The 15,373-nt window shown below is 43.5% G+C and overlaps 1 protein-coding gene across 2 annotated transcripts; it reads left to right on the top strand.

Moving 5' to 3' along the window:
* The first annotated feature begins 7,127 nt into the window (after positions 1-7,127).
* On the top strand, positions 7,128-15,373 carry csrp2 (cysteine and glycine-rich protein 2). 2 transcript variants are annotated; one of them, XM_035425981.1, is made up of 6 exons: positions 7,128-7,283; positions 9,588-9,706; positions 11,790-11,958; positions 12,564-12,693; positions 14,074-14,167; positions 15,264-15,373. In XM_035425981.1, the coding sequence occupies exons 2-6, from the start codon at positions 9,595-9,597 to the stop codon at positions 15,338-15,340; spliced, it is 582 nt and encodes a 193-aa protein (XP_035281872.1). In that variant the 5' UTR covers positions 7,128-7,283; positions 9,588-9,594; the 3' UTR covers positions 15,341-15,373. The 2 variants fall into 2 exon arrangements, with proteins under 2 accessions (XP_035281872.1, XP_035281873.1); XM_035425982.1 differs by lacking the exon at positions 7,128-7,283 and adding an exon at positions 7,617-7,720.

Raw genomic sequence — 15,373 nt, 5'->3', positions numbered from 1 at the left:
GGGAGGGAGAGAGAAAGAGAGAGAAGGAGAGTGACAGATAAAGAAAGAGGGAGGGGGAGAGAAAGAGAGAAGGAGAGAGGGGGAGAGAGGGAGAGTGACAGACAAAGAAAAAGAGGGAGGGAGAGAGAATGGTGTGTGGAGGTCTACTAACCAAAAGTCCAAGGAGGAGGTTGATTATAAGAGCTTGATTAGAATGAGAGAGGCTGCTGGTTTGTGGACAGGTGGCATGGTTACATAAAAGGTCCCATTTTCATATTCCTGTTGTTAGCTTGAATGTTGTTTTGAATGACGCTATAACACTATTCCATTCTGCGTAGAACTTGGATAGCATGTGAAATTGTGAAAGTAATGCTGTGAAAGTTGTAGTGAATGATTTCTGGTTCGTAGGAAGTGAATGGTTTACCTTTGCACAGTTCTGCAACTTGAAATGTACGTATATTCCTGGTGTATTCCTGATAATTATTTCTAAACGCTAAATACTTGCACCTACCTGCAGCAGTCTTTTGGGTATGAAATTATGCTCTTAAGGTATTACATAATGCTGTTTTGGCTTGGTTTTCCATTTTCAGTTTTTTAAAATTTTAGGCGTGCAAGTTGAGCAAAATTGCAATAGCTTTAGTATTTACTGGAAGACATCTTCCTCTGTCAGGCTGAAATATGCCTCTTTAAGGTTGTAGTATTAGGCACATAACTGTCTGAATTTCAATTTTTTTTTTTAAAAGAACCAAGACACTGAAAATGGGGGTAGGGTCATGTGACCTTGTAACCATGCCAACCATCCACCTAGGCCAGTGTGATCTCCAGTCTCGAAATGTCATTGCACACAGTGTAGGTCGAGGTGCTGAAGGAGCTATCACTGGTGGTATTAAAACCTTGAAAATGTGACCTGTATAAATTGGTGTGGGATGTTTTGTGGTTCTCTTTAAAGGAAATGTGTGGTTATGTAGCATTAATTCTTTTCACTCTTGAGAGGGTGAAGTTGGGTAAAATTAGCAACTGTATTCGTGAAAACAGACGATTTGAAAACAATCTCTTTGAAAGGCAAGATAAAAAATAAAAAAAACATACTTGAATCACAGCTTGTGAAAAAATATCCAGTGCTTTAAATGGGTAGAAATCTTTGTACTGTACTAGATACAAGTATAAAAAAAAGTGTTTGTAAATTACAGTTGATAGATTATTTAATTTCAGGAATGATTTCAGAATCAGTCCCTTGAGCTTTTGTATTGGCACCAAAGGGTGCTGATTATCAACTTGAACTGCAGATGTAGTTTGTGAACAGTACATTTCATATGCAACTATTTTTGTACGTTAGAGGCCCCTCCCCCTTCTGTATTCTTATGCCTTAAAATGCAGACTGTTCATATATTGCTGCTTCTGATGTAACTGCACTGCTAGTTTCAATAGTTTACTGTTGTCTGCTGCTTTTTAGATGTTTTCAGTTATACACCTCCACGCTGTTCTTTGTATCTATACCCTGTACTTATTTTTATGGACCAAAATCGGTTTCACCTGTACATAACCATAAAGCTTTGTAATTAAAAAAAAAGTTATAAACTATTTTGGTTGCAAGAGAGACCCTCTCTTACGCGCTTGTCTGATCATTGTGCTACCATGTTCCACCATGAGGTTTGGACTGTAGAACATTTGACTATATACAGTATACACTATATGACTAAAAGTATCTGGACACCCCTTGGTCTGGGGCTGTTTTTCATGGTTTGGGCTTGGCCCCTTAATTCCAGTGAAGGCAAATCTTACTGCTACAGCACAATCACATTCTAGACAATTCTGTGCTTCCCTAACAGTTTGGGGAAAACTCTTTCCTGTTTCAGCATTACAATGCCCGTGGGCACACATCAAGGTCCATATCAAAATGTCAAGAATGGTGTGGAAGAATTGACTGGCTTGCCTGTACAGAGCCCTGACCTCAACCACATTCAACACCTTTGGGATCAGTTGGAAAACCAACAGCGAGCCAGGCCTAATCGCCCAATCAGTGCCTAATGCTCGTCAGGCTGAATGGAAGCAAATCCCTGCAGCAATGCTCCAGCATCTAGTATAAAGCCTTCCCAGAAGAGTCGAGGTTGTTATAGCAGCAGGGTGGACCAACTCCATATTATTAACCATAAATTCGGATGAGATATTGGATGTCAGGTGTCCACATACTTTTGACCATGTAGTGTGTGTGTATATATATACATATATAGCATGTATTTGTGTTTCTCTTGTGATCAATAGATCAAAGTGGAAACTTCTCATCCTGGTGATGTAATGTGCTGCACTCTGGCCAGTAGATGGCAGTATATCACCCTGGACTTTCTGAGTTCATTGAGCTCATTGGCGTGAGGTCCACAGTGTTACAAGCAGGCAGTATTGCACTCAGCCCTGAGCATGCTGGGATCTTAATTGCTTAATTATCACAGGGAACCACAACTGGGTGGAAACACCTGCTTTTTGGCTATTGCCTGTGTGAGCGCGCGTGGGTGTGTGTGTCTCTGTCTGTTTGTTTGTGTGTGTGTGCTGTGTGTGTGTGTGTGTGTCTGTCTGTCTGTTTGTCCGCGTGTGTGTGTGCGTGCATGCATTTCAATTTCAGGAAAACGATAAAGCATAAACCGTCTGTGCCGTTAATATGAGCACTGAAAAGCAGGCACGCTACTCTCAGTACTGGAGTTCCGCTGGAGCCATGCCCTGCTGAGTCACACTCGACTGCGAAGTCAATAGGATTCTTCTGCAGCTGGCCATCTGCCACGAGGAGTGCCTGTGCAGTTTCTGAATAAAAAAAGGTATTGTCCACTCACGAAATGGCCGACAGTTTTTCAAGAAAATATTCGCTGGTAAACACTCCCAATGGAGACATTTTGTGAAAACGATTTATTGATTTTTTTTTTTTTTTTTTTTTTTTTACACTCGCAATCTCTATTTTTGGAGATTTGGATTAAACAAGATTCCAAACCGGTCAACATGAAGTCACTATGACTATGAAGTTATCCAGTTCTCTAAGAAGCCCATTGTGGAAAAATGAAAAGAAAGTCTGTAAAAAAATGTACAATCCCAATTTGGGCCAAATATTTGATCTTTTGTCACTTTTGGAATATTTCCAGGACATAATGACTGAAATGTTCCAAACTGACTTTTGGACATTTAAAAAAAAAAAAAAACATGTCTTGATGACAGATTACAGGCAGTCTCTTTTGATTGGCTCAGATCATTCTGTGATTGACAGATTGGTACCTTCATGCAGTATGGGGTTCATGGAGCCTTGATCCTCCTTATCAGCTACACTACAATCATTAAGCCTGTTATGCTATGAAACCAACCTTGGCAATTTTTAAAAATCATTCACTACAATAACGAGAAGCAAAACCGTCCAAGACCTTTCAACTTCGCACAGAGAGTGAAGCATACACACTCTTCTCACATTGGTTCAGGTTTCAGACACAAAATGGGGTTTCCGTGGACGAAATCCAGCAAATTATTTTGCCAGGCATATCCTACGAAGCACTGCAAGTCAAACATCGCATATACATAACGCAACGGAATTGGATTTCGGAGCCTTATAAATTAACATAACAGGTTCGCTCAAAATTTTCCTGCACGAAGCCGACAGCTATCTGAAATTCCAGAACACAATGTCAAACCTCTCATTTTAGCAATAAAGTGCATTTTCCCCCTCAGGCTCAGTGGCAATGGCACATAATATTGCTGAAGAAGACCTGCGTGCGGTTCAGATTCAGAGGAGTTACACAGGACTTTACTAGGGGGAAGTATTATGCCTTTTGATGTGCAAAATGCCCCCAATATGCAAAACAATAACCTGTGCTGTGCTGTGCTATGTACTCATTGTCACTATAGATGCTATCTTTTCAAAAGAATGGAAATGTTGTGGTACTTTGAAAAACCTAAGCAGAACTTGAAAACTGAACTTCAGGAAGTTTGGAAAAATATGCATAGGACAATCAACATGAAATCTTTCCAATGTGGATCTAACTATTAATAATCTGATATAATTTGAATTACTTTTCAATTGCCCAAAAAATGTGTTTATTGTTACACAAAATTTTGAAAAGAAAAGAAACATTTTATTCAATAAGACAGCCTTATTGTGGCAGTTGATTTATGAATCTACAGATACTCTACGTTTCATTTCCCAGATCCTTTCCCTCTTTATAGACTATTTCTTTCAATTTTCACAGTTTTCACTGGCTGGGACCCTGAAATATAAACCGATCAACCAAAAAAAATGTTGATAATCATTTCAGTTGTTTTGTTAAAGTGCTCCTTTGGAAAGATTTTGCTACAGTGTGCTGACACACACCCCACTGTTTCCGATAATCAGCACGTGGAGCTCTAGCAGGTCACCCTGGGAAAAGGCTGCTATTCATTGAAACAGGCCTCCTTGCCCATGCTACTGTTTCCCACAGTCAGCCCCATTTTTAAAAAATGTACTGAGATTTTCCTTTAACAACAACCAAGTTTCTGCGTTTTCAGTGTTAATTTCAGAAAAAGCCGTTCATCTGAGATGTGACATCCCCCAAATCTGCAACTGCCTTTCGCAGCGTTTCCTTCCGTATTAATGGGAAATTCGAGATGCCCTTACGCATTCACTAAAGTGGAAACGCGCCGTGTCTCGTTACTGCGCGTCTCGCGCGCGCCGAGCACAGCACGCGCAGAAAGCAACCGCAGCATAATCTCCACGTGGAGGATTTCGTCTTTTTGTGACGTAACTCAGGGGCCTATTTAAACCGCGCGCTCAAACCAAGGTTTAAGGACAACCTGACGACGCGGTTTTACCATATAAGGACAGGAGGCTGGGAGCGACGGCCTACCTGGCACATCTGTTCCTCATTATCATACACTCCATGTGTTTTTCCCTCTGCCATAAATTCTTTCTGAATGACATTACTTATTATTTGCATTCCAGCCCAGATCCATAGCCACAAAGCCAGCAACAAGGAAATACGCTGGAGAGCAATCTTCCAGCTGCAGATTTATCCTTTTATTTTAACCTTTTGCTGAAATTTAGCAGTTATTTTCTGTAAACATTTTTTCGTAAACTAATAGGCAGGTCTATTATTGGGGCTACCAGACGTCAAACACTGGGATTATAATCAATTACTCCATGCTACCAACTATATGTGTACAGTGGGAGAAAAATTAAGAACTATAAGGCTGGCCCAAATTGTTACTTGATATCAAAAGTGATACTTGTGAGGAAAACAAAAGAACAGACCTTTTCCCTTTAACACTGTAGGTTACTGCATAGAGATACAGTATTACTTTGAATCCACATATTCATATGGCGCAAATATGTTCCGAAATTTCATACCGCCTAGGGCAGTATATATTCAGTTGCCTTGTGTTGTTGAGCCATTATTTCAGTTTCAACAGTTAATTAAACTTCTCACAGTGCTGTTTATATTAGCCCTCACAGGCTACCAAGCAAAAAAAAAAAAAAAAAAAAAAGGCCATAGGCCTACGTTTGTCTTATATGACAAAAAAATCTGTAACTGCCTCATGCACTGAGTTTGAAGTCCAATAATTCGGCCTGCTTGGGGCTCAAACCATCTGAAGCACAGGATGCTATTTGCGGTAACTTTGAAACCCAAAAATTCCTAGATTGACTGGTTTTTGAACAAGTCCTGCTGGCAGCAAAGAGTCCGTAGCTAGCTAGCCGCTGCTTCTTCACCTCCGCCACTGCAGCAGCAAGCTAGCTACAAACTCTTTGCTGCTACCTGATCCCACCCCACAGGCTCCGTAGCAGACCTTGGTCAAATACGTATTTGTTTTGGATTCAAATACTTTTCCATGCTCTGTTGATCTTACCTGGTGTAATTGAGCCTGCCGATATGACCAGAAGGCAGGGTTTGCACTTTTTGAGAGTATTTCATTGGTTCCAATACACCAGACAAGATCAGCAGAAGCGTAGAAAAGTATTTGAATCCAAAACAAATACGTATTTGACCAAGGTCTGCTCTGTTGCCACGTCCACCCCTCCACACACAGAAAAGAGTGACCTGCTCAGAGATATTCTGAACACATCTTAAGAAGTTTATTTAATCACCATCTGCCTTTTGTGTGACTGAGTGGTGTACAGGCATGTAGGCCCAGAGTCTGCAAGCGTGGGTATGGAGACAAGTCACACCGATTACTCAGCCTACATTCAGGTGTGTGAGGGATCTGGATTCACCCTGGGGGCTAGCTATTTAAATCACAACTGAGTCCACATCCAGATCAGGTTCCATGCTGTTTCATCCTAGGTCGCTCTTCTCTGCAATAATTAGCCAGAGACTGAATGTTTTTCACAAGTTACTGCAAGTTTGAGTTTGTTCTTTTTTATGCCTTTTTTTATGACCCAATGCTATATATCACATATAGCACACCCTACAACATATAAGACAGTCATCACTTGTACAGCATTAGGTTCTTCCAAGATTTACTAAATCCTGAACAAGATACACAGTTGTAAGGCCACAATGGTCATTGTGAGGTTTAATGTTACAGTAGACGAAGGATTTGTTTCACTGTTGATTTCGACCGAACAGTGTTTGTAAATGGAAACTGGGAGATGCTTTCTTCTCAGAACTGGGACATCTGCGTGTGATCATATTACTCTTCGGGCTAAGAGTGAATGATGACTTGTGACACTTAGGTTAAACGCGGCTGTTCACATGTAAACTTGCACAGTGGTGTGCATTTCAAAGGGCCGTCTGGAGTCTGTGCAGTCACACTGCAGTGCTTTGTCATCTCTATGCACCAACTTTATGGACTATGGTCAATTTCATTCTAAACTTCTGATTTTCCCTTCTACATGTTGCAGTCTAAATGTGTGAGTAAGCACAATTACATAGGCTATATAAAACTGCTGCTACAACATTGGACACTATTGGGCAGCACCATGCTGTGACGTTTTGCTATACTTCAAGGATGCTGTGGTATGTGCCGTGATGGAAGGTAGGCCAGTCGAATGTGTGTAATTTTGGGGTAAATTAACCGAACAATTCACAATCAGCGTCATCGTCTGGGTACAACTTCCAGCTGTGCGAAAATACATATTCTCAAACAATTAGGTCTAGTGCAATGCCTTCCAGTAGACTACTAGTCCCGACATGACGCATTGTTTTTGGTGAAATCCTCCACCCCGTTTCCAGACCAAACCACTCCCTCCCTCCGCCTATTTCAAATGTGACACACGGCGAGTATCAGCGAGTTCAGTTCACACTTAACAGAAAATACCGCAGTGGTCCGCCGGGGAACGAACGCTCGATCTGCATTTACGAAGTGTAAGTATTGTTTTTTTTTACCCGTTTCAGCCGGTTTGGCATTCCTTAGCTTGCATTTTAACATTTAAATCTGTTTGTCGCCAACGAAATTATTCATTTCGAGTTCGGAGTTACCAGAAGTCTGTCATTCCTACTCGAGTTTATACACTTCACAGAGAACTGCGTAGCATTCAAGAGCATACATGTGCTCGCATTTTATTATTTTATCAATATGCAACCTTTCTGCAGAGTACATCAATCGATTGTTCAATCGAAGTAGGTCTAATCGATTAGCAGTGATTCTAAATGCAGTAATCTAGTTAACGATTTTGGGTTTAATTTTTGAAGCAGTAACCACACGTCGGCGCGTTGACTATACGAAGTAGGCTGTGCTGGTTGGTTCGAAGCATCATTATCAGAAGGCTGTTGCTGTCGATTTGCCCCTGACTAGCATCTGTGTAAGTATTTGCAGCGTGATGCCGATTATTGCAGCTGACCTGCTTTGCATGATTTGGCTATTTATGCTTAAACGTAGTTCTCATGCCATATGCAACATCAACGTTACTTTCACGGACGGCAAGTTCCACAATATAGCAGTACTTCTAAATTCACACACAGTAGCTTTTAGGATATAGCCTAACGTAACAAATCAAGAGACGTTTCACTTGAATAGGTTTTTTTTTTTTTTTTTACATTTAGCCTACCTTTTAGCAGACGTTCTGCTTGGGCGCCACTGTTGATATTCTAGAATTCATACAAACAATCCATTGTACAGGTGGCATTTTCTGAACCAATTCAGTTGACGTAGACTTCCTTAGGCTACTTTGGTTTTCGTTGGATCATCTCCAGAAGCCAGCTGGGAGGAAGGTGCAAGATTGAGATTCCATGCTATTACGATTGTAGCCTACGTTATAGAGAGACTAAATGTATTTTTTAACATAACTTTTGTGATCCGTGAACGGTGAAGCGACTGGACAAACTGATTGATTGGGCACCTGTCTGCGAGGGCCTGCAGACTTGTAGTCATCGTTTCCTGTGACGTTATTACAACTCATCTGTCTGGAAAAGTCATGTTTATTTACAACAGTAGCCTCAATGAGTAATTCTTCCGTGAACATTCGAATTCATTTAGCATGTGTAGCCTATTTACGGTAGCCTAACAAAATCGAATTACTAATCTGAAATAAAAAATAAAATTAATGAAAAATCTTTGCGGCCGTTACTTGGCGCGCAGTACGTTTTCTTTCACGGCAGGTTGTTAGTCGCTGATTCTGTGATTTCGTACATTTCACTTAACTGAGCTGAGCGACAGATTTGCCACTTGAAAGATCAAAATTCTTCCTCCAAAAATCGGACTGATTGTGAATCTAAACAAGTGAGCTAGAGCGTTGTGTAGAAACTTGAGTGGTTGCTATGTTCTACGCGGTGTGGTTACCATGGATTATTCCCTCAAAATAATAATAGGCTACATTTCTGGATTCCAGTTTAGAATACTCACCAATAAAGACAGTGGCAGTAAAGAAATGGTAAAACTAAAAATACCTTTGGTAAGAAACCAAATATATCAAAAGGCTATAACCACAGATCTTTCGGATTTTGTCGTGAAGGAAAACCCATTACTTTCACGAATCCCTGTGGGAACCTAAATCTTTATCCCCTTTTGATCTTCTGTGTTTGAGCATATCACGGTCTGTAATAGAGCGGATGGGGAGGACGGGTTATTTCGTAACGTCCCTGTTTTCCTGCCCGATTAATGAGTCGTGCTGGCCTGTGGTTGGGACGGATTAAAAACGGCAGCATACTTGGTTATAACCCACGTTTCTTTCAAATGTATAATACCACTCTTGGAATGCTGATGGGAGAGTTGTTTCCAGATTCAGTTTCACCCCACTACTAAATGGAATTAGAGTAAAACCATTCCCACTTAGTGATGTGCATGTTTATGAAGTCAGGCTACACGTGAAACGCTCACATTCGTTTAATGAATGATCCTATGCCTGATTTAAGATTTAGACCACTGTACATTGCTAACTCGGCACAAACTTGTATTGGGAAAGGCTTCGCACAAAAATCCACCGCGACCATACGATGTTCTAAATTGTAGTACGTCGTTGGCAGTTTTGTTTTGTGCAAAGCAACCGAGGATTCCGGATCGTCCTCAAGGCCCAAACAAATATTTGTGGGGCGTTTGTTTTCGACAGGCGCTTCACATAGATGGGACGCTGTCACTGACGTGTCCGCTTCTGCTCAAAAATTAGATAGGAGGAAGTGCATACCTCTACTTCCTCTTCACAGACAGAACCTTTACACGTCTCTTCTCCGCAGCGTCGACATGCCGAACTGGGGCGGCGGGAACACGTGCGAGGCATGCCAGGGAAAGGTGTACCACGCCGAGGAGGTGCAGTGCGATGGGAAGAGCTTTCACAAGTCCTGCTTTCTCTGCAGTGAGTAGCTCTCTTCTCCTTCACACGCAGTTTAATTTCATTAAAAGGCCTGTGCTCACTGCTAAACACGATTGCGCAGCTGCTGTCTGAGTGTGTCAGTAGTTTGTAGTCCCCTTATTATTTATATTTTATCGGTAGGCTTTTATATTTTCTGTTATTTTTATTGTATATTCTTTGTCCTTTCACTGTTCTTTGACTTATTACACTCATAGTTAAATGCTCCATTTGTTTTACTCTTATGTTCTGTGAAGTACTTTGTGATTCATCCTTTGTACCAAAGGTGCTATACAAATAGTTATTCATAATATTATAGTAAAAGAGTAATAGTCCTTATTATTATTGGGTTTGGTCAGTTTAACTGAATTACAAATGGCTTCACCTGTCAGTGTACACAAAAATGGAATCTTTAGCTGTGTACGCATTTCCTGAGTTCAAAAAAACACGATATATCAAAACTGAATGGTGTTCTCGCCACCGTGCACATCTGAAACCAGGTGTTTATGCCATTTCCGGTGGCTGGAGAATGGAAAAGGAAGGCGTAATTACATTTCCTTGTAACATGAGTATCACTGACAGCGAACAATGCAATTTGCGTCTCTCATTGTGTTGCTGCTGCAAGGTCACTGTGAGCAGGATGTGAGTTCTTCCACGGACTCCAGAACGCTGTGCAGTCATTGGTCACTAGTCCTGCTTTTACATAGTCACCGTGAATAGAGCTGGGAATGCCTTATGTAAAGGGCTGTTCGAAACTTTATCTAAGCAGCTGAAACTTAAGTTTAAAAAAAAAAAAACTGGCCTGAAATAAGGTCTCCAGTGTTCCTTATTTTGCGCCAGCCTTTGTGAAGTGTCCGCATCAGGAATTGTTTTTACCGTAGTTTGACTGTCCGGGCTATTGAGCAGTGAGCACCTGTCCAGTTCTCCTTTACTTTGGTGGCTTGAAGCGCATTGGGCATCTTCTTTACAGCTGTAACGTAATTCAGCTTGAGTGTCCAGTGTGTATTACACATAAAGAACATGTACATGTATACACACTGGACACTCAAGCTGAATTAAGTTACAGCTGTAAAGAAGATGCCCAATGCGCTTCAAGCCACCAAAACTGTTCTTTTATGTCTTTGGGTGGAAACCCTTGGCGATTGAGGCCACAAACGCTTCCAGTTTGCGCCGCTTGACGGTTTGGTCGTACGCCTTGACCGTGCAGTCTGGAGAGACCATGACGTCCTCACACTAACAGTGAAAATTAGCACGGAGGAGCAGCTACAGAAGGCTCTGCTTGTGACAGATGTGCTGTGGCGTGTGTCTGTTGATCTTGCACGGCGTCGCCTGCGGCGGTTGATGGAGCGCTTCAGACGTCGCTGGATGATTGCTGTAATGAGGAACAGGCTGTCCAGTGTGTTCTGTAACGTGCCGTAGCATGCAGGCTGATGTAAGAGGGCCGGTTCTCCATGCTGTGCAGGCCTGGCAGGCACAGATGTTGTGACAAACGCGCAACATGCTAATCCAGGGATTTTGAGTCACTGTCGAGCTTGTCAACATGTTTTTCTGTATAAATGTTACTCGGTCAAAAAGGACAACAAAAAGAAAAAAAGGTTTACAATGAATTAAGGTAGCTTGTGAGTAGCAACGACCTTATTGGTTGCATTTTTATAAAGTTATATAAAGTAATAAAGTTTGCCATGGTGTCTTACTTGGAAGATATGTGGTATTATACACAGTAGACTAAACCAAGTGCTTGTGTTTGTGATTGAAAGACCAGCAGTGATGCAAGAAAATTGTCGACCTTTTGGGAATGGCGTTGCTGTGCGATTTAATATCCTCTTTGTCTGTTCGTTTATATTATGCTGTATATCAGCAGTTTTGAAGGTGAAAGCTACAGAGTATCTGTTTTGAAGCAACATAAATGCAAGGTCATAGAGTATGACCCTCAGACGCTTGTTTTATGTTGTTAATTTGTGGAATTTCGCGGTAGAGCCCTTGAACAGGAAGATAAATATGCCGTTTGACGCTCCTGTTGGTCCCTGAGCTGTCTGGGCAGGCTAGCTCCCTGACCCCTGACCCTCGACCTCGCCGTCTCTGTTTGCAGTGGTGTGCCGGAAGGGGCTGGACAGCCACACGCTGGCCATCCACGACCGGGAGATCTACTGCAAGTCCTGCTACGGGAAGAAGTACGGGCCCAAGGGGTACGGGTACGGCCAGGGCGCCGGGACCCTGAACATGGACCGGGGGGAGAGGCTGGGGATCAAACCGGAGGAGTGAGTGTGTCCCGCGGCCGTGTGTGCGTTTCGGCGGTTTCAGTGTCCCCCCCCCCCCCCCCAAAAAAAGGGGGAAAAAAAGCGTTTCTGAGGAATGTTTTCTTTGAGTGCCCGTCAGAGATCAGTTGGCTGCAAAGGCTCTATTTTGGTTTGGATTGTTCACTGTAAGCCCCCCCCCCCCCCCCCCCCCCGCTTTTGAACTAAAGAGAGTATTGAGGACTCATTTTGTCAAGATCCAATGAACGGGCTGAATTACGGTGCAGTGCATTGTGTTTCCCAGGGTTAGGGGTCTTTCAGTGGGGTCAGTACAGTCGATCTGCAGAGGGGGTTCCAGTTGGCTCTCGCTCCTTTAGGAGCAGACGGGCGCCTCACCCAGGGTGTGTTTACCGGGAGCCTGAGCCCGGGGCGTCAGGTGACCTGTTATGAAAAGTGGTGTTATGTAAGCTGCTGTCCCTTCACTGGTGACCTAAATCTGCACACAATACAGCCCATTCAGTCCCGCTAACCCCCTCTCCCCACCCTGTAGCCCCGCCCCCCCCCCCCCCAGACCAGGGGCTGCTGGGCTAATGGGGAACGGTAAACAAGCTCTGATTTCTCCGTCCCAGGACACACAGCCACCGGCCCACGACCAACCCCAACCCGTCCAAGTTCGCCCAGAAGTTCGGCGGCTCGGAGAAGTGCGCCCGGTGCGGGGAGTCCGTGTACGCCGCCGAGAAGATCGTGGGAGCGGGCAAGGTGAGGAAGAGGAGGAGGGGTGGGAGCGGGCAAGAGGAGGAGGAGAAGGGGGAGGAGGAGGGGGAGAAGGAAAGGTGAGGAAGAGGAGGAGAAGGGAGGAGGAGGAGGAGGAGGAGGAGGGGAGGGGAGGGGAGGGGGAGCGGGCAAGGTGAGGAGGAGGAGGGGGGGAGGGGTGAGAGCGGGCAAGGTGAGGAACAGGAGGAGGAGGGAGGAGGAGGAGGGAGGAGGGAGGAGGGAGGAGGGAGGAGGGAGGGAGCCTGAAAGATGAGTTTTAAACTTAAGCCACCTGCAGTCCCCCCCTGCTGTGATTCAAAATGATGCCAGTTGGCCCCGCTCCAGTAATGTTCATACAGCAGTCCCTGTTTCCGCGGCTCTGGTTCCCTCAGACACCGCTGCTCCAGGCTCTTGCTCACGGAACAGATGGTGTGGGAACGTGCAGCTGTGGCTCTGGCGTCCTCTGTCAGACACATGTAATGGCATCCCATTTGTTGCAGGTTGATATCAATGTAAATGTGCAGGTGTAAATGGGCGGTTTTGCCCTTTAAACTCTCCATAGAAGCTGTTGCGTTTCAAGAGTTTTGGTCACGTTTCTTGGTCGTCGTCTTATGATTGGATAGCATCTAGCATGGTCCTCTCAACCGGCCTATTGTGGTCAGGACTCCAAAATCCGGGGCCTATAGTTGGAAGACCTCTCTCTGTACACTAAGGCAATAGAGGGACACATGAACTCTATACTTGAAGACCGGGGTTTTGGAGATGAAACTACATGGAAATTTTTTGTCCTCTATGGCTCAACCTTGGAAAGTGTCATTGCTGTATATTGGGCCCAGAGAAAATCTTTGGCTGTTATTTCATGTGTATTTCAGTCCTCCACCACCAAGGGGATGACGGAGCCTCTATTTCAAGCCACTTGTCGATCAATCACTGCATTGCTGCTCAGTTAATAATTAAATCACGGCTTAATTGGGTGAATTAGAAGATTCTTGAATGACTTGAATGACTTATCATGTGTCTGACAGTGTTAGACAACGCAGCACTAAATTAATATGACAACCAACGGCACGTGAAATGGTTTATTAATTTTGAGGAAGTGAGAAATGTTCATTTTAAAATGAGCAACCTGTTCGACAGACGCTGGCTGTTCACTGCCGGGATACGTAAATATAAGCAGCTGTTAGAATAGGCAGCACGTTTAAATGAAACGGGGGGGGGGGGGAGTCCAGTGCTTTTAAATTGTGTAGTTAAATTTACTCATCTTTGTCAGCTGGCTTACTGTCTCTTATGTATTGGCATTGGTGTGTGCGAGCCCTGTTTGTATTAATTATATTGGTAAAGTAAAGTTTTTTTGGTGTGACCTCACTCTTCTCTCACCCCTCTCAGCCCTGGCACAAGAGCTGCTTCCGCTGTGCCAAGTGTGGGAAGGGCCTGGAGTCCACAACTCAGACAGAGAAGGACGGAGAGATCTACTGTAAAGGTGAGAAGGTGTTCCCCTCAGGGCCACACCCTGACACCTCTTTTCTGGTTCTCCCACCAGAAAAAGAGGTGTCAGGGCATAAAATCTGGATGTATAGCCACGCTGAACTCAGCTGCTGGCCACACCTATTATTAAACACACGTGCACTGAGCCTCGTTGCTTATGGAAAGACCTAACCCTCTCCCTAAGGGTGCACATGAAGGATCCAAAAAGAATAAGCACTACATTACCCATTGTTCTTTCCATGAACAATGATGATTAGCGCATACGTGCTTTCAGATAGCTGTGGCCTGCAGTCGAGTTCACAGGGTGGATGTAAATCAAGATTTCATGTCCCATGTAATGATATTCCTGCCTGCAGCTTCACTTGCTGGTTGCTACAGGCTGGATGGCACTGCCACTGTGTGACTTCACCTAGAGGATGGATTGTAGTCACATGCAGACTCTCAACAACAGAAACATAAACATCTATTCAGTTAAATGTTAATTGAGTAATTTTCCTGCCGTTGACAATTTTTTGAATCTTGTGGGATGATTGCTACAATAGGTGCGTTGTTTCAGAGATCGGAAAAGGTCAAAGACAAGGCAAAGTGCGGAATACCGTGCTGGAACACAAGGGTCATATTTGTGAGATTGGAATACTGGGCCCGTGAATGGTGCCATAGTTCTCCTTGGTTAGTAGGTGGGTACACTTAATGATTTAATGACTTGCAGTGTTATAACTGTCAGTTCATTATGCAGCTGAGCATGTTGGGTATTTCATACATAATACAATAATGTGACATCCCAGGATCCCACAGCAGTGTCACCCATCCGTGAACAGCTGTCTGTGAACATCTGAGTATGGAGTCCTATCTTTTCCAAGTAAACTATATGCGGACCGTAACAGAAACTGATCAAGGTAAATGTGAATGAGCGATATATATTTTTGGTTCAGTTAAGCTGGTTTCAGTCACGTCGATGTTTAAAAACTTACGAAAGACTTTTTACGGAGTATGAGCAAGGTTCAGTAGCACTGAAAGCCCATATTTTCCTGATTATTATTATTTTTTTTATAGATACACAATTCAACATGAGTGCTTCTTTTCTTTTCCAGCTTGTTACGCCAAGAACTTCGGACCCAAAGGATTTGGCTACGGTCAGGGGGCTGGGGCCCTGGTCCACGCCCAATAGCAAAGTGCGCCAAAGTACCGTCATGGAGAGCCC

Source organism: Anguilla anguilla, chromosome 7, assembly GCF_013347855.1.
Source record: "Anguilla anguilla isolate fAngAng1 chromosome 7, fAngAng1.pri, whole genome shotgun sequence".
NCBI classification, from domain to species: Eukaryota; Metazoa; Chordata; class Actinopteri; order Anguilliformes; family Anguillidae; genus Anguilla; species Anguilla anguilla.
Note: the sequence above shows the minus strand (reverse complement) of the source record. Positions and strands in the feature narration are given on the sequence as shown.